This window comes from Equus przewalskii, chromosome 17, assembly GCF_037783145.1.
Source record: "Equus przewalskii isolate Varuska chromosome 17, EquPr2, whole genome shotgun sequence".
Taxonomy (NCBI): Eukaryota; Metazoa; Chordata; class Mammalia; order Perissodactyla; family Equidae; genus Equus; species Equus przewalskii.
Window position 1 is genome coordinate 48,896,321 of NC_091847.1, and position 20,324 is coordinate 48,916,644.

A 20,324-nucleotide genomic window follows, 5' to 3' on the forward strand; every position below is an offset into this window, starting at 1 on the left:
GCTATGTCTGCACCCAGGATCCGAACCAGTGAAACCCTCGGCTACCAAAGTGGAGCGCATGAACTTTACCACTTGGCCACAGGGCCGCCCGCATGTGGCATTTAAACTTTTCTTTGTTGTTATTACAGAATAAAAGAGGCACTGGTGACAAGTGGTGGAATTTTGTAGAAATTTATAGAAATTTAGGCGTGTATGGAGACCACTGAAGAATGCTGAACAAGGCGGCGTTTGCCAGCATGCATCATCATGGTCAAGCAGGGCAGCCGCCATTGTTATTCTCCACAGGAAAGCACTCCTGGAGAGACACCAGCACACTTTCCCAGCTGCCTTAACCCGTAAACACTGATTAGTGAATACTCACTAGTTCTACCTTAGTTTGAGATATTCCTGAATTTTATTTCGCTTATCATTTGGTGATTCATAAAAAGGATTATTGAGCAACTTTTGAATTACTTATAACTATTAAATGATGATTATTAAATGCTTTATTAATGTAAAGGATCTGGAATGTGAAATAGTGTGTTTTGGTTATGTTCAATTCACACTGGGTTATAGATTGGAAAGACTCTTATTTTACTTCCTTGAATTGCTCCTTCTATAGTTTTTTCATTCTTGGTTGTCCTCTATCATGTGTCACTAAGTGTTTGTATACACATCCAGCTCTCAAAGGTGATCTATGGGGGCAGCCCTGTGGCAGAGTAGTTAAGTCCATGGGCTCTGCTTTGGTAGCCCAGGGTTTCACTGGTTCGGATCCTGGGCGTGGACATGGCACTGCTCATCAGGCCATGCTGAGGCGGCGTCCCATATGTCACAGCTAGAAGGACCCACAAGTGCAATATACAACTATGTACCAGGGGGCTTTGGGGAGAAAAAGCAATTAAAAAAAAAGAAAAAAGATTGGCAATAGTTGTTAGCTCAGGTGCCAATCTTTAAAAAAAAAGTGAGCTACAGAAACTTAATAAATTATAAACTTTTAGTTTTGGAAGGATCATTAATCATTCAAGATTCAGATGTACTAGACAGGGAAGTATAACGTGTGGAGATTTTGATTCCTTAGGTCTGAGATGGGGCCTGGGGTCTGTTTGTATGAGCAGAGTTTGAAGTGAGTCTTAGTATCAGACAAGTGTCGGAACCAGTGGTGTGGTAGACACAGCAGGTCTTTAGGTATCAGTTGGACCTGGGTTCTAGTCACATCTCATTTAATTGCTAGTTGTGTGTTTTTGGGCATATAAACCACCTTCTTAAGTCTTAGTTTTCTCTAATAAGAGTACTTACTTCATAGAATTGAGAGGATTAAAAGAAATTACATACATAAAGAGTGGGCCCCGGGGGCCAGCCCTGTGGCATAGTGGTTGGGTTTGTGTGCTCTGCTTCAGTGGCCTGGGGTCTGCCGGTTTGGATCCTGGGCACAGACCTACACACCACTCGTCAAGCCAGGCTGTAGTGGCATCCCACATGGAAGAACTAGAAGGACTCACAACTAGGATATATAACTACATACTGGAGCTTTGGGGAGAAAAAAATATAAAGAGTGGCCCCATAATAAATATGCAACAAACGTTATCTATTGTAATTATGTTCCATTTAACAACAATAAGCAGACAAATATTTGAAGACTTATGGGCAATGATAAAGAAGACTCGTTCTTTGCCCTTAAGAAATTTACTGATTAGTAATGGGGTAGGGATGAGATTTTTAAAGTGAAGGCACTAAGTTATATCATCAAATAAATTAAGAGCCATTTTTTTGAAGAAAGGCAATGACATGAGCAGACATTGCTAGAATTGGGGTGTTAAGTGAATGTATGGGGTGGAGTAGGGTGTGAACCAGGAAGAATAAAGACCTAGAGGTAAGAAATGATAAATCATCTTCAGCAAACAGTGAACAGTCTCATTGGTCTCTTTCATATGGCAAACTTGGAGTAGTATCAGGAGATAAGGAAAGAAAAATAGGTTGGGTTTTGAGAAAAGATTTAAGGAGTTTTGCTTTTGTTTCTGTTACAGCCCAAGGTGGGGGCATGGGTGGTTGTCTGCCTGCTTCAAGACATGCCAATAGTCAAGAGGCAAGGTGGTAGGAGAGAAAGGACTTTATTACGGATTGCTAGCAAGAGGGAAGATGGCTGACTACTGTCTGAAAGAACCATCTTACACAACAAAGACTACAGGCCAGACATATAGGGAGCTGGTCTCTGAGTGGGGGAGGCACCTGGTCTCCTGGTTCCGGCATTCGTCTGATTTCCGGGTACTGTCAGACATCTGCTCTTAGTTCCTGATAGTCTTTTGTTTTACTAGATGTGCATCAGAGACTGGAGTAAGGCCCTTACACCCTGCTCTTTCAGTTGTCATTGACGATGGCTATCAGTATAGACTCTGCCCAGAGTCATCACATTCCTAAGGAACTCAAAAGAACAAAGGTAGTAATTTATAGCATCTGGGAGGGGCCATAACATGTACAGAACACGTCTGCGTTACTTAATCAGAAGTCATTCAAAGCTGCAATATAATTTCTCTTCTACAACGACTTCCCTTCTGTCAACCTTGTGTTGAGCTGGTATCATTTCCACTAAAGCTTTTGAACAGGAGAATGTTAGTGAGAATATACTTCAATCTTCTAAAAAATGTACTTTATAAGATTAACCTGGTAATAGTGTGAGGGTAAGAACTGATTCAGGGGGAAAATTAGTGCCTCAATAATAACAGTATTTTAATAATAATTAAGGGTTGATAACACTGGCAATCTACATCTCAAAACGAAATGCAGATGCTTAAAGTGCATCTGAAAGAAGCCGTGTACAATTCCTACATTCCGGGTAAATGAAGAAAAAATTGTCCAAATTAAAAATTTTCTAAGGCGAGTCTGTTAAATCCGTAGCTCTCAACTTTGAGGGCCAAAAGGTGGGGGTAGGGAACAGAGGAGCGCCCCAGGCAAGACAGACAAGGAACGGGCACCCCAGCCAGCGGGGGCGTGTGCAGGGGAGGGGACACGGATGGAGGTGCGCGGCAGCTCCGGGGTATCGCGAGAGTTGGGCGGGCCGAGCAATCGCAGCAGTCAATTCCCCCACCCTCCCGGGAGGAGCCGCCGGCCCTGGACTCTCCAAATTCTGAGCTCTCATCATGGCGGCGGCGGCGGCCGCCGCGGCCGTCGGGGGGTCGCAGTCGTCCCAAGCCGAGCTGCCCGCGCCCGGGCTGGCCCTGGACAAGGCGGCCACCGCCGCGCACCTGAAGGCGGCCCTCAGCCGGCCGGACAACCGGGCAGGTGCTGAGGAGCTGCAGGCGCTGCTGGAGCGGGTGCTGAGCGCCGAGCGGCCGCTGGCTGCGGCTGCGGACGGCGAGGAGGCAGCGGCGGCCGGCGGCGGGGGCGGTCCGGGGGCGGCCGAAGAGGAGGCCCTGGAGTGGTGTAAGTGCCTTCTGGCGGGCGGCGGCGGCTACGACGAGTTCTGCGCGGCGGTGCGGGCCTACGACCCCGCGGCGCTCTGCGGCCTGGTCTGGACAGCCAACTTCGTGGCCTACCGCTGCCGGACGTGCGGCATCTCCCCCTGCATGTCGCTGTGCGCCGAGTGCTTCCACCAGGGCGACCACACCGGGCACGACTTCAACATGTTCCGCAGCCAGGCCGGGGGCGCCTGTGACTGCGGGGACAGCAACGTGATGCGGGAGAGTGGGTGAGTGAAGCCCTCCCCCGGGGCGCGGTGCACCGCGGGCAGCGCAAGCCGGGGTCTGGGGAGACTGGGGGTGGGACTGGGAGCCGACCCTGAGCTGTCAAGGGAAAGGAGTGGGGGAGGGTGCAGCCACATGGGGATGGAGGTGACTGAGCTGTCAGCGGTGGAAAGGGGGTGGGGAGGAGGGGAGATCGAAGAGCATGTTTAGAGAACGGGGCTGTGAATTGCAGGGAAGCCAGGGCGAGTGAGTGATAGCGAGAGGAGTGCCAGTGCGTGGGGTAGGACGGCAGGGGGGGGAAAAGGATACTTGAGGAATCTGGTGTCGAGCTGTCAATTGTGTACTTGTTGGGAAAGGCTGTAAAGCTGCCTGATTCTTGGGAAGAAGCTGATGATGTGATTTGGATTGTCTGGGGAGAGGATGGTACTGGACACCGAATTGGGTCGCGGGATGGTGAGAGTCGAGGAGGTGGTCTTGCGACTGCAGGGAGGACAGCTTGGGGAAAAGGACTTCTGAGCTGTCAGTGTGTGTCAGTATGAGGGAAGGAGCTCTTGAGCTGAAGGGAGTTGAGGGAGGAGGGAAGGGGAGGGGCCTGCATGAAAAGTGACTGTTGAGCTGTCAGTGGAGTATTTGGTGTGCTGGAACGACATCTAGAATTGGGCTACTGAGCAGTCAGTTATAGAATACCCTCCATACCAGAAGAACAAACAAAACACTGAGCGAATTAGGAATCAAGTGTTGGGTCTCCAGTTAAAAGGGCACTTTATTCACGGACTTACTATGTGAACGTCAGTCTAAAGGAGACACTCAACAAATGCTTTTTTGATAGGAGTGATGTACCACGGTATTGGGATTCAGGACAAAAGACATTTCAGTGGTTGGAATGAGTTATAGAGTTGGTACGTGTAGTGTCTTGGCTTCGGACATGATGTCAGTGTCTGGGGAAGTCCTGGGAAAAGAAAAATCTTACTGAAAGAGAGGAGATTTTAGCTGGGCAGTAGTTGAAAGAATGTTAGCAAATCCAGTTATTCAAGTTTTTCAACTTTAAAGTCTTATAATTAATAATAGAGTATAACCCCTTTAAAAATGGTCACTATCTTCTTCTTTGGAGTACTTGCAGCTTACTCTTACTCTGGAATGTTTGTATCTACTAGGTGCAAGCAAGGCACCAAGTTCCTAGGATATTAAAAATGAACAAGACATTGACCTACCCCTTAAGCCACTTACACTAGAGTAGAAAATGATAGATTCCTTAAGTAGTCTGGAAGTTAGAGAATGCATCTGCACTGGGAGTAAGAAAAAGGCTTCAGAAAGGAGATATTTTGGGCTTGTTAATAACAACAACAACAACAAACAGTAGTAATTGCAGCTAACATTTGAGATCTTAAAGTGAATGCCTGGCACTTAAAAGTATGTTTTAAAAATTAGTGTTTGAATAGGTAAAATACTGATATAGCTAAAGCAAAAAAATAAAAGATTGTTTGAAGTTTCCCTCCCATCTGCCCAGTTCCTTCCTGCCATGATTAGTTTCTCTTAGTGCAGAAAAGCAAGGATGAATATGTATTTTGACTCTTTTAGTCTCTTTTTATGCAAAAGGTAACATATCATATGCACTGTTCTACACATCTTGCATTTTTCACTTATCTAGGAGGTCTTTCCATGTCAGTGAATCAGTGTATTCCTTCTATTTTTTTTAAACTGCTGCATAGTGTTCCATGTCATGAATTTGCCATTCTTCATTTAATCATCACTTTTGATGGACATTTGGGTTTCTAGTATGAAATAAAAAACCTAGTATAACTGTCTTTTCACACCTGTGCAAGAATATCAGTGGGATAAATTCTCACAAGTGGTATTTCCAAATTGCCCTCCATAAGGCTTAGCACTAAGCAGAATATGAGACTGCTTGTTTTCCAACAGCCTTATCAACAGAGCATTATTAAAACTTTAGACTTCAAATATTAACTGCTTTACATGTTTTGACTTATGTAATCTTCAGTAACTCTGAGATTGTTACTGTTATTATTCCCATTGCACAGAAGAGGAGAGTAGGGCACAGAGTTTTGAAAAACTTGCTCAGGATTACACAGGTTGTAAGCTAGACATGCTGGCTCCAGAGCCTGGCTGCTCAACACTTTTCTCTCCTGAGTCTACAAATAGCATTCTTATTGGTACTTCCGTTCAGTACTGTTTTTTCTTTTTTCTTTTTCTTTTAATATGCCATTCTTACTTGGACCTTTTTTTCTTTTTACAAACTTCTTTTAAATTTAGCAGGGATTTTAGAACATAGAGGAGGTGAAACAATCCTTTACTGATACGGAGACATTTTTGTTTCTTAGCCTTTAGGAGATCCTCAAAGAACATGAAAGTAGGAAATAATATTGATTCTCTTCTGAATTTTGGAACACAGTGGTAGTTATCGGTTGATCTAGATAAGATGTAAATCTAATCTCTAACTGTGATGCTTCAGTGCAGAAGCGGATATATGTCAGTGAGTTTCTCTGAAGTTACTTGTATAGGCTTAGGGCGTCCGGGCTGTAGAAAGCCCACATCCTAATCTCCTAGCATTTGCCTTTACTGACTTCTTCTAGATACTTATTTCCACCCTCAGTCTGACAACCCTCTATGAGTTGATACATAGTACTTAAAGATTTATTATTGTCTTTTTGAAAGGTAGAGCTATTGCCTGTGTGTGCCAGCAGTTTCCATGTCCAATTTCATAAAGGGTAAGAATGAACAATAACAATATTGTGGCCATGTGATTATTCTGAAGGTTTTACAGCTCTTTGGGTTGAATAGAATAATTTTTCTGGGCTGCACACCTAATCTACTGCCTCCAGAGACATGAGTGATGTTAGTCAGCAGTGCAGGTTAAAAGGCTGCCTCTGGAACCTTTTTAAACGAAATCATCAACAACTTAGAGCAATGTTCCTGGTGCGCAAAGCTGGACTACGCTGGCATATATATTTAACTTAAATATATTTAACTTTTCTCAGTTTTTGATATTTCTTAAAATCTTTTTAGGTTGCTAAAGATTGAAGACGTGTTGATTTTGGGGTTGTTATTCTAACTGCCTTAGAAGTTTGTAAGTCCTGTTGTTCAGTCAGTTTTTAAGGAAGGATTCCATTTTTCTCTGTATCTGTATTCTTAGTAAAAGAAGAAATCCTAATGTGCCTTAATTTTTTTCCAAGTGTCTGCCTATTGTGGGTAGGATGTTGTATGATTGGAGATGGAGAGGAATCTTGGATCCATCATGACCTGTATTACTATTTAATTTTCAAATTTGTAATCATAGAAATATGGGGAGAAGATTCAGTGATTTTTGATTAGTAGTATCAGATATAATAAATGTGGCAATATTAGCAGGTATACAAACCAAAGGAAGAAAACTGAATTCATTTGTGGGATGAAATCACAAAGGCTATGGAAACTATATATTAATAACTGTATGTATAACAGCATAGTTTTGCTACTAATGAATAAGTACAGTCGTCACAAATGGTTGATGGATGGATGAACTTAAAAAAAAAGGTAATGAATAATCTAAAATAATGTCTGTGTGGTTTTGGGTTCTGATGGTACTAACCAGGAATTGGAATTTTAAACATTTGGTTCTCAAATTTTCTTGGAGAGGATGACTGTTTTCATGTTTTATCCTGTATTATAGATATTTTTGCCTCCTTGCTTATTCTTTTTCATGGATTCTAAGCTCTTTAAAAAACAGGAACTTCATCTTGCTATTAATAAGAGGCCAGCACAGTCGCTTGTACTTAGTAGGTGCTTAGTAAATGTTGAATTAAATTGGGTAATATAATGGCTGTTATACATGAAAATTTCCCCTAAGACTATATTGCTTTAGTTATTCAGGAGGCAGCATTAATTATTAAATCCATAGCAGCTTTTTTCAGAGAGCTTCAGGGATGATTTCTTTCTTTTTCAATTTCAGAAGTAATACATTTTGGTTATAATATAAAATTAAGTAGATAAAGTAAAAAGTAAAGGTTCTTCTTCCTCTGTCCCCCTACTCAGTGAGAGATTTCCCTTACTTTTTTTTTTTTTTTGCTGAGGAAGATTGTCCCTGAGGTAACGTGTGTGCCAGTCCTCCTCTACTTTCACGTGGGGTACTGCCACAGCATGGCTTGATGAACGATGTGCAGGGCCACGCCTGGGATCTGAACCCATGAACCCTGGGCCTCTGAAGCGGAGTGCGTGGACTTGACCACAACACGGCTCCTCCTTTAACTTTCTTTTGAGCTTAGTTATACATTTAAAAGATGTTAGTTACAAATTTACCCAGACTTTCTAGATGTTTTGTTGTGGAAAGTGTTTATGTTATTTGGTCTGTGGCAATGCCAGAAATGGAAGCAGTGACTGACTGGTTGAATATTGTCATACTCTTCTGTACCTTGCTTTATTCCCCTTAACATATTTATTGAACACAGTCTCTTATTAACATAGAACTGTTTTGTTTTCTTTTTAAAAGTTAAATAATATTCCATTGCATTTTCATATTTTTGTATTTTACTGTTTTTTTATGCAGTCAGTTCCCTACTGGTAGGCATTTAAATTTTGTCTAGTCTGGGGCTATTATAAACATTGTTGCAGTCAGTATGCTTGGATACTCTTCTTTGTGTATGTGTGTGAGCATAATTGTGAGGATAAATTGCCTGAAGTTATATCTTGGTTAAAGGAAATGTACATTTTAAACTTTAATAGAGCCCTCCAAAGAAATTAATTTACACTCCTACCAACAATGTACAAAAAAGTATGTTTCCCCTCATTTTGGCTAATAGTTGTGTTGTTACCAGTATTTCTGATCTTTGTTAATTTGTTAAGTGAAAAGTGTTACTGGGGCCAGCTCCGCGGCCGAGTGGTTAAGTTCGCGCGCTCCGCTGCAGCGGCCCGGGGTTCGGATCCTGGGGGCGGACATGGCACCGCTTGTCAGGCCACTTTGAGGCGGCGTCCCACATCCCACAACTAGAAGGACCTGCAACTAAGATATACAACTATGTATCGGGGGAGGGGGGTGGGGGGTTTAGGAAATAAAGCAGAAAAAAAAAAAGATTGGCAACAGTTGTTAGCTCAGGTGCCAATCTTTAAAAAAAAAAAAAAAAAAGAGGAAGATTGACAACAGTTGTCAGCCTAGGTGCCAATCTTTAAAAAAAAAAAGTTATTTTGTTTCATCTATTACCCTCTCTCCCCAGTGCCCTTTCCTTCCAAACTGGAGTATTTTGAAGCAAATTTTAGGTATCTTATAATTTAATTTATAAATATTTGAGTACATATCTCGGTAAAGAGATGTGAACTCTTAAAAATAAAACATAACCCAATGTCCATTGACCGATGAATGGATAAAGAAAATATGGTATATACATAAGATGGAATATTATTCAGCCTTTAAAAGGAATGAAATTCAAGCACATGCTACCATATGGATGAACCTTGAAGACGTTATGCTAAGTGAAATAAGCCAGACACAAAGGGACAGATACTGTATGATATTTATATGAGGAACCTACAAAAGTCTAATTCATAGAGACAGAAAGTACAATAGTGATTGCCAGGGGCTGGGGTGGGGGTGGGGGAATGGAAGGTTATTGTTTAATGAGTACAGAGTTTCAGTTTGGGAAAATAAAATTCTTGACATGGATGGTAGTGCTGGTTGCACAAGAATGTGAATATACTTAAAGCCATTGAACTGTGCACTTAATAGTGGTTAAAATGATCAGTTTTGTGTTATGTATGTTTTACTACAATTAAAAGAACAACCACAGTACCCTTACCACACCTAAAATAGTCACAATGATTTCTTAATGTCTTCAAACATCCAGTGAGAGTTCAGACTTTTCTAGTTGTTTCATAAATGATTTCTGAGAGTTGATTTAGAATTAGGATCCAGGGGCCAGCCCCGTGGCCAGGTTCACGTGCTCCGCTTTGGGTGGCCCAGGGTTTCACCGGTTTGGATCTTGGGTGCGGACCTAGCACTACTCATCAGGCCATGCTGAGGCAGCATCCCATATAGTACAACCAGCAGGACCTGCAACTACAATATACAACTATGTACTGGGGGGCTTTGGGGGAGAAGAAGAAGAAAAAAAGATGATTGGCAACTGATGTTAGCTCAGGTGTCAATCTTTAAAAAAAAAACCCAAAAAACCCTTAGAATTAGGATCCAAACAAGGTTGTCATATTGTGATATTGTGTTTGGTTGTTATAGCTTTTAGGTCTCTTTTAATTTATAGTCCCCCTCCCCGTTCTTTTCTTCTCTGCAATTTATTAGTTGAAGAAATCCACATTCTGGGTTTTACTGATTGCATCTCTGTGATGTTTAACTTGTTCCTCTGCCCATTATTTCCTGTAAACCAGTACTTGGATCTAGAGTCTTGATCAAATTTTAGGTTGTGTTTTCTTTTTTTTCTTTTTTTTTGGCAAGAAAACTTTATAATGGTATTTTATACTTCCTGTTGCATCATATCAGGAGCCACAGAATGTCTCCTTGTCTCTTCTTTAGTTAATGTTAGGATTGATCAGTGAGTTCAGGTTTGTCACCCTGATCTATTTATTATAAAGATCCCTATCATGTTAAAGATTTGAGTGGCTCTTCATTTTCATTGTCCAGATCCATTATTTTATTAGGGGTTGCAAAATGGTGATCTTCTAATTGTATTATCCTTTCATATTTTAGTGAGAGTTCTCTCTAAAGTGCTCTACTCGTAAAGTTTCAAGGATCTGCCATGCCCACATCTGTATCTCTAGACACGTTTTGCAGAGATCTTCTACTGAAGGGGTGCACTGTGGTCAAGTAAGCTTGGAAAGTACTACACACTCTATCTTCTTGGCTATCTGCAATGCATAACATTTTAAAGAAATCCTATAATAAAGAAATCTGTAACTTTGAAAAATCTGAGGTTCATTGGTTAAATCCAGGAAACTGTTATTTTTGAGTCATACCAATCTGGGAAATTTTGTCCACTTGAACATCCTGCTGTTACCTTAATGTCACACGTCTAAAATTGAATCAATTATATATGTCCCCAAACTAGTTCCAGGTAGATTTGATTTTCCTCTTCCTTATTTATTTACTCATTTTATTAGTATCTTTTTTTCCCCCAGAATCAGAAATCCCAGCTATTACTGGCTTAAACCTTGAAAACATTTACTGTTTTGCAGCTCAGGATTAGTTCAGCAGCTTATTAATGTCATTGGGGATAGGCTTTTTATGACTTTTTGTTCCATCACTTGGTTTGTGTACTTTTGGTCTTTGTTGTCTCATGGTCGGTGGAAAAACAGAGGAATGAATTTGGGTTACATATCTAACAGTGTCTCCTAATGTTGTTTTTGATTCTTCCCTTTCTCTCTGCTTGCGTGTTTGGTACCAAGACCTGTTCTTTTGTTTTGTCTCAGATTTGTCATTTTCATTCTGTTATCACCTTAGCCCACCCTTCATCACATCGTAACCTATTCCATGATGATAATTTACTGTTTTCCTGCCTGTAATAATTTCACAGTCCAGTCTAACCTTCACTCATCTAAAATTCTGCTTTACATGTGTCACTCCTTTGCTTAAAATGGCTTTCCATTGTTTATATAGGCTAAAGTCTAGAGCCCTTAGCCTGATGTCGAAGTTTATCACAACATGGCCTCTACCTACATTGCCACCCTTATCATCTCCATTGCAGTGGAATTCTCTCCATTATTTTTTAGCTCATTGTCTCATTATATATTACTGTCCTTGAAGTCTTATGTTGTACCTTGTCCTCCAAAGTCCAGTGGCAAGTATTAATTTCACTATCAAGCTCTTCTGTAAGAGTAGCACTCCTATAGCATAAGTACAGTGTGAAACCTTTGTACAGGATTGATATTCTGCATTAAGACAATATTCTTCATTTCTAGTTTATATCTGTAGAAATGACAAACTTTCAATAAAGATTTGATGACAAAGACCTGTGCCATGTCTGATTCTTTTATATATATCCTTTTCACATGTATTCAGATATTTAGTGAATTGGTTAATTGTATCATATTTTGTGTTTATTGGCTTTGTAGGGAGGGTGTTAGAGCTAATCTCTTAAAATTATGTATGTATGTAAGTATTTACATGGATTACTTGTGAAATTTGCTCCCCTATGAATCTAAGACTATCTAATTCTCAAGTTACAAGTTCAAATAAAGGAATACAACACTCATGATCTAAGAACTTGGAGGAAAAAGAAAAGTTGAAGAAATTTTTTGTTCCCTTTTCTGTGTTCAGTGTACTTTGTGTTATTGCTAATTTGTTAGAAATAGTGTGGACGTTCTACTTAGTGTAGAAGATTCTACTTCAGCTGGAAGTGTAATTTCTAGTCATCTTCATTGTAACAAAGTTTAACTAGAATAGAGCAATTTGGAAGTCTTGTTATGGTAATTATTTTTTCTAATCATTTTTGTGTTATAAACTCTTTAAAACTATTTTCAGGTATGAAATGTTTCAATATACAGCAAAATACAAGGATGATATAACAGATACCTTTGTACTCACCACTGAGATTAATAGATGTTAACCTTTTGCCATATTTACTTTACAGCTTTTTTGAATCACAAAACCAGAGGCCTTGCTCTTCTCCTTTCCTTTCTCTTTCCCTCCTCAGAGGTTACCATTATCCTGAAATTCCTCTGTCATATCCTGTGTCATATATGACTGCATAACTTTATATATAACTATAAATATACAATTTTTCTACTGTTAAATTTTTATGTAAATGATTTTATATTGTATGACTCATTTTGCAGCTTAGCTTTTTCACTGGTGTTGCCAATATAGACTAATTCATTCATTTCTAACTACTGTTAAGCCTTCTATAGTATGGTTAAACCACAGTTTGCTTATCTAGTTCTTTGCTGATGGACAATTAGATGCTTTATATTTTTTCCTGTTTCCAAAAGGGCTGCAGTGAACATTTTTGCGTGTATCTCTTTGTATAGCTATACTAGAATTTCTTTAGGATAGACTCCTAGGAGAGGAATTGCTGGGTTTTAGACGGTGCTGTTCTTTAGCATTACTAGATAGGTAAGAATCGCCTTCTGATGGTTTATCCCGGTTTACTTCCAATTATACTTCAACCAGAAATTTGAGTTCCTCTTTTTCTACTTATTAAAACTTGGTGAGATATATAGGTATAAATTTTTGCCAATCTGTTGGATATAAACATATTTTTAAAATTTGCATTTTCCTGACTACTAGTAAAGTTGAACATCTTTTCATATGTTTTTAGGTCATTTGTTTTCTTCCTTTGTGAACTGCGGGGTTATATTCTTTGCCGTTTTGTATTTGGGATTTATTTAGTCCATTTGGAATTTATTTTTACATATAATGTGAGCTTGAGATCTAATTTTATTTTTTTCAGTATGAGGATCCAGTTGTTCTAGCACTATTTATTGAAGAGTCCTCTTTTTTCTCCGTTGATCATAGTGCCACCTCTGTCACATACCAACTTCTACTTGTGTCCTAAGCTCTCTGTTGTATTGATGTGTCTCTTGAAACAGTATCATACTACTTAATTATTATAGCACTAGAATAAATCTTAATATGGCAGGGTTTCCCTTATTATTGCTCTTTAAAAGAATCTTGGCTATTCTTGGTCCCTGACTCTTTCATTTGAAAGAGGGTCAGCTTGTCAGGTTCTGTGGAAAATTCCTGTTAGATACTGATTGAAATCATGTTAAATTTGAGCACATTGTAGAAGGAGACATGTACAAGATATTCATTGTAATACTGTTTGAAATAGGCAAAAATTAGAAAAAAGTGAGATTAGTAAATTGTGGTTTAATCATTCAGTGGCATACTTTACAATAGAACACATATACTGTCATCTTTATAGATTAAATCTGCCTATCCATGCGAGTAGTGTAAGTTGTTTTCTCTTTCAATAAAGTAATTTACTCTGTAAATTCCATATCTTTTGTTAGATTTGTTCCTGGGTACCTTATCATTTTTGTTTCTACTATAAATGGTATCATTTTAAAAGTAACTTTTTCTAATTCCTTGTTTATTGATTTTTTCCAGTATTTTATATTATAAAAAATTTCAAATGCTATTGATTTTATGTTGATGGAGCAACCTTCTGAAGTCTCTTTTAGTAGTCTGTAGATTTTCTAATTAGTGAGTGCTTATTATATGTCAGGATTTATATATATCTCACTTAACATTCTCAAAAAGCCCTGGGAATTGATATTATCATCTCTGTAAGTAAAATGTAGTCTCAGGGAAGCAACATGACCAAAGTTACACAGCTGTTATTTTCACCCGTTTCTGTCCACATCCAAAGCCTGTGTTCTTGACCCTTATTGCCTCTGTTGATACTGCATACTAGTAAAGTTAAGGAAATCTTTACAAAGAATTTGTGTTGGATCTGGAAGGAGATTGGGAGTTGAAGGTAGATGTAATGGATAGAGGGAACAGAAAACACACAGCTTCACAGGCTTGAAGGAACATGATGTAATCAAGCAAGAGTAGTTTTCACCCTCACTCTTGAATAATATTTTAACTGGGTAGAGAATTTGAATTGACATTTATTTTGCCTTGCACTTTGAAAATGCTATTCTCTTGTCTTCCAGACTCTGTTGTTGAGAAGTTGTTTGCAATTTAATTGTTCCTTTATAACTAATCTGCTTTTTATTCATTGGTTGTTCTTAAGATTTACTTTTTGGTTATCTGCAGTTCACTATGATGTGTCTAGGTGTGGCTCTATTTGTTGGGCTGGTTCTAGATGAGGACTTGTGTCTCTCATCACTTCTGGAAACTGTCAGCCATTGTTCCTTTGAATTTTAAGTCTCTCCCATTCTTTATTTTCTGTTTTAGAACTACTATAACATAATTGTTGGATCTTTTCATTCGATCTTCTCAATAGAGCTCACTCACTTTCTATCCATTTATCTTTTCTTTTCCCTCCTGAATTGGGGATGATTTCCTCAGATCTGTCTTCTAGATAATTCCTTCTTCAGCTCTGTCTAATCTGCTGTCCAGTTTGTCTATTGAGTTTTTAATTTGAGCGAATGTGTTTTTCATTTCTAGAGAAATCTTTTAAAATTGTCCTGCCGCTTAAACAAAAAAGTCTTGTTCTTTTGTTAGGATTTCAATTCCTTTTATACCTTTAGTAATTTTAAAAATAGTTTTTTGTCTTTTCAGAATTTTTTTGTTCTGTTTTTTGAAGTTTTTTGGAAATGAGCCTGTTATTGTGCCTGCTAACACTCTTGATGGATTATTTCTTTGTGTATTTTGAAATTTTGGAATGTAAGCTCTTTAGTGTTTGTATCTGAGTCCAGGATCAGAGTGGAGTAGGAATGTTTTCTCTGTGAGAATGCCTAGTGGTTTGGGTTTGAAGTGGCCTCTTCAGAGTGATTTTCTGCCAGCAGTCATAGACATCATTGACCCAGTGCCAATTTTAAAAATTAATTTCTGTCTTGAGGAGTTCCAGTACAAGATGAGTAATGTAAATTTAAACCTTGAAGTTGCATGAAACCTAGATTTGGGTTTTGACTTCGCATGGGAATTTTGACCCTTATCCATTGCTCGGGTATAGATGCCCTGCCTGTAGGTGATTTTATTGGGAGGGGTGGGGACAGTTTAATGGAACGTATTCTTGAAAGTATCTCTGGAAATCTAACCTATAATAATGGGAAGAATGTTCTAGAATATGGGTTTATAAGAATATATTAGTATAGTTTTGATTTATTAATTATGATATTTTCATCATCACAAAACTGTTAGCTTATGTCATCAATAGAAAACATCCATTTTTTTTATTGAGTTCATAATAGTTTACAACATTGTGAAATTTCAGTTGTGCATTATTACATGTCCGTCACCGTATAAGCGCTCCCTTTCACCCCGTGCCCACCTCCCAGCCCCCTTCCCCTGGTAACCACTGAACTGTTCTCTTTGTCCTTGTGTTTGTTTATATTCCACACGTGAATGAAATCGTATGGTGTTTGTCGTTCTCTGTCTGGCTTATTTTGCTTAACATAATACCCTCCAGGTCCATCCATGTTGCTGCGAATAGGACGATTTTGACTTTTTTTTATGGCTGAGTAGTATTCCATTGTATGTACATATACCACATCTTCTTTATCCACTGATCAGTCTGTGGGCACTTGGGGCTTCTATGTTTTGGCTATTGTGAATAATGCTGCAATGAACATAGGGTTGCATAAGTCACTTTGAATTGTTGATTTCAAGTATTTTTGGATAGATACCCAGTAGTAGGATAGCTGGGTCATATGGTATTTCTATTTTTATTTTTTTGAGAAATCTCCATACTGTTTTCCACAGTGGCTGCACCAGTTTGCATTCCCACCGGCAGTGTATGAGGATTTTCTTTTCTCCACAACCTCTCCAACACTTTTTTATTTTTTATTTTATTTTATTTTATTTTTTATTAATGTTATGATAGATTACAATCTTGTGAGATTTCAGTTGTACATTTTTGTTAGTCATGTTGTGGGTACACCACTTCCCCCTTTGTGCCCTCCCCCCACCCCCCCTTTTCCCTGGTAACCACCGATCAGATCTCCTTATCAATATACTAACTTCCACCTATGAGTGGAGTCATATAGAGTTCGTCTTTCTCTGACTGGCTTATTTTGCTTAACATAATACCCTCGAGGTCCATCCACGTTGCTGTGAATGGGCCAATTTTGTCTTTTTTTTATGGCTGAGTAGTATTCCGTTGTGTATATATACCACATCTTCTTTATCCAATCATCAGTTTCTGGGCATGTAGGTTGGTTCCACGTCTTGGCTATTGTAAATAATGCTGCGATGAACATAGGGGTTCAACGGACTCTTGAGATTTCTGATTTCAGGTTCTTAGGATAGATACCCAGTAATGGGATGGCTGGGTCATAGGGTATTTCTATTTTTAACTTTTTGAGAAATGTCCATACTGTTTTCTACAGTGGCTGCACCAGTTTGCATTCCCACCGGCAGAGTATGAGGATTTTCTTTTCTCCACAACCTCTCCAACACTTTGTTATTTTTTATTTTAGTGATTATAGCCTTTTTAACAGGTGTAAGGTGCTATCTTAGTGTAGTTTTGATTTGCATTTCCCTGATGATTAGTGGTGTTGAACATCTTTTCATGCGCCTATTGGCCATCTGTATATCTTCTTTGAAGAATGTCTGTTCATATCCTCTGCCCATTTTTTGATTGGGTTGTTTCTTTTTTTGTTGTTCAGTTGTGTGAGTTCTTTGCATATTTTGGAGATTAATCCCTTGTCGGATATATGATTTGCAAATATTTTCTCCCAATTGATGGGTTGTCTTTTTGTTTTGATCCTGGTTTCCTTTGTCTTGCAGAAGCTCTTTAGTGCAGAAGTCCCACTTGTTTATTTTTTCTTTTGTTTTCCTTGTCCGAGAAGACATGGTATTTGAAAAGATCCTTTTAAGATTGATGTCAGAGAGTGTACTACCTATATTTTCTTCTAGAATTTTTATGGTTTCAGGTCTCGCTTTCAAGTCTTTGATCCATTTTGAGTTTATTTTTGTGTGTGGCCCAAGATAGTGGTCTACGTTCATTCTTTTGCACGTGGCTGTCCAGTAGAAAACACCCATTTTTCCCAAGGCACTTTTGAAATTGGTTTTGGTAATTTTCCATTTAGACTTTGTGAGACTATATCTTCCTATAAGGCCATGTTTTGGTGACACCTCAAACATTTGTTATCTATTTCTCCTTGGGTAAATCACTTAATTTTCCTTGGCTTTAGTTTTTCTCACATGTAAAATGGGAATGGTATTTGACTTGCCTGCTTCAATTTTTTTAAAATAAAATGAGACACCACATACAAATATAGAATCGTATTATTCCCACTTACGCGATTGATTGCCCAGGACTATGAAACACATTGGAACATCATATTAATATTCCATTATACTGATGGTCTTGTCTTATTAGAGCATTGGTTTGGAATGCTTGACTAAGGCGATTGTGTATGATTTTGAAGGCAGTTTTTGGAACCACTTTATTGAGGCATAGTTGATTTAAAGTAAGTTGCACACATTTAAAGTGCAGTGTTTAATAAGTTTTTGCTTATGTTTACACCTGTAAAACTATCACCACAATCAAGGTAGTAAACATAGCAACCATCCCCCCAAAGTGTCCTTGCACTTTTTTGTAATCTCAACCTCCTTCCTTTTCCTGTGCCCCTTCCCCCAGCAACCATGGGTCTACATTCCTTTGCTATAGATTAATTTGCATTTCTACAGTTTTATATAAATGGAATTATCAAATATTTTTTAAAAATCTAGTGGCTTTCACTCAACGTAATTATTTTTGAGATTCATTCATGTTGTTGTGTGTATTAGTAGTTCATTCTTTTATTATTAAGTAGTATTCCACTGTATAGATATACCACAATTTGTTTATCCCTTCATCTGTTAATGAACATTTGAGTTGTTTCCGGTTTTTGGCTTTTACAAATACAGCTGCTATGAACATTCATATACAGGTCTTCATGTGGATATTAACAAGTTTTTGTATGGATACTTTCATTTCTGTTGGATGAGTACCTAGGTGTGTAATGAGTGAATCATATGATAGATGTATGTTTAACTTTTAAAAATTAAAATTATTTTTATTGTGTTTATGTTATAAACTTTGACATTTTAATCATTTTTAACTGTACAATTCAGTTCCGTTAATTACATAATGTTTAACTTTTTAAGAAACTTTCAAAATGTTTTCCCATGTGGGTGTTCCATTCTACATTCTTACCAGCAGCGTGTGAGAGTTTCAGTTCCTCTGCATCCTTGTCTGCATTTGCTGTGCTCAACCTTTTAATTTTAGCAGTTCTAATAGGTGTTTAGTGGTATCTCATTATAGTATTAATGTGTATTTCCTTAATGACTAATGATGTTGAGTATCTTTTCATGTGCTTATTTGCCATCTATATTTCTTCTTTGATGAAGTATTGGTTCAAATCTTTTGCCTATTTTTTTATTGGTTTGTTTATTTCCTTTGTTTCTAATTATTAAGTTTTGATAGTTCCTTATCTATTGTGAATACGAGTTTTTCCTCAGATGTATGATTTGCAAATATTTTCTCCTGGTCTGTGGCTTATCTATTAACAATATCTTTTGGAAACCAGAGGTTGTTAATTTTGGTGGAGTCCAGTATATCAATGTATTCTCTTTTGGATGCTGCTTTTAGTGTTAGAGTTAAGATGTATTCCACATCAAGATTTTTTTCCAGAAGTTTTGTAAGTTAGGTCTTACATTTAGGTCTATGATCTATTTTTTTTTTTAAAGATTTTATTTTTTCCTTTTTCTCCCCAAAGCCCCCCAGTGCATAGTTGTACATTTTTCGTTGTGGGTCCCTCCAGTTGTGGCCTGTGGGACACCGCCTCAGCGTGGTTTGACGAGCAGTGCCATGTCGGCGCCCAGGATTCGAACCAACGAAACACTGGGCCGCCTGCAGTGGAGCGCGCGAACCTAACCACTCAGCCACGGGGCCAGCCCCTCTATGATCTGTTTTGAATTAATTTTTATATATGATAGGTATGGATCGAAGTTAATTTTTTTGTATATGGGTTGTTGAAAAGACTATCCTTTCTTCATTGAGTAGCTTTGGCACCTTCATCAAAAATTAGTTGTCCATTTCTGGACTTTCTGTCTTTATACCAATGCCAAACTGTCTTGATTACTGTAGCTTTATAGTATGTTTTGAAATCAGATAGTGTTAGTGTTTTGAAATCAGATAGTGTTAGCCTTCCAACTGTTACTTTTATTTCAAAGTTATTGTGGATATTCTAGGTCCTTTGCATTTATATTTGAATTTTAGAATAAGCTTATCAATTTCTACAAGAAAGCCTACTGGTATTTTGACTGGGACTGAGTTGAATCTGTAGATCAATTTGGGGATAATTGACATCTTAACATTCCTGAGTCTTCCAACCTATAAACATGGTAAATCTATTAATTTATTTAAGTCTTCTTTAATTTCTCTTGGTAGTGTTTTGTAGTTTTCAATGAAGGTCTTGAACATTTTTTTAATGCCCAAGTATTTCCATAGGCTATGCTATTATAAATGGTAGTTTAAAATATTTCAATTTCTGGTTGTTTGTTGCTGGTATTTAGAAGTACAGTTGAGTTTTGTGTATTGATCTTGCAACCTTGCTAAACTTATTCATTCTAGTAGCTTTTTGTAGATTCCATTAGGTTTTCTATGTGTATGAGCATGTAGATTGTGAATAAAGATAGTTTTACTTCTTCCTTTCAAATTTTCTTACTGCCTTTTCTTTCTTTTTTTTCCTTTTGTGCCCGATTGCATGAGGCAGAACCTCCAGTACAGTGCTGAGTGGAAGTGGTGAATGAGGATCTCCTTGCTTGTTCTTGATGTTAAGGGAAAATAAGTCTTTTATCATTAAGTATATTAGCTATGGGTTTTTTGTAGATGCCCTTTATCAGGTTGAGGAATTTCTCTTCTATTCCTAGTTTGCTGAGAGTTTTTTTTTTAGTTTAAATCAGGGATGGGTTGTTGGATTTTGTCAGATGTTTTTCTGCATCTATTAAGATAATAGTGTAATTTTTCTATTTTAATCTGTAGATATGGTGAATTACATGGAATAATTTTGAATACTGAACCAATCTTGCATTCCTGGGATAAACTCTATTTGGCTATCTTTTTTTTTTTTTTG

At 38.2% G+C, this 20,324-nt stretch overlaps 1 protein-coding gene across 8 annotated transcripts in view; it reads left to right on the forward strand.

The window, feature by feature from the left end:
• The first annotated feature begins 3,051 nt into the window (after nt 1–3,051).
• UBR3 (ubiquitin protein ligase E3 component n-recognin 3) overlaps nt 3,052–20,324 on the forward strand; it is a 219,536-nt gene continuing 202,263 nt past the window's right edge. For 6 of the 8 annotated variants that reach the window (XM_070580101.1, XM_070580103.1, XM_070580104.1 and 3 more), the window contains exon 1: nt 3,052–3,661. In XM_070580101.1, the coding sequence (XP_070436202.1) occupies nt 3,114–3,661 (548 nt within the window). In that variant the 5' untranslated portion in view covers nt 3,052–3,113. The remainder of the gene's footprint in view (nt 3,662–20,324) is intronic. The other 2 variants (XM_070580102.1, XM_070580110.1) reach the window with 1 other exon arrangement.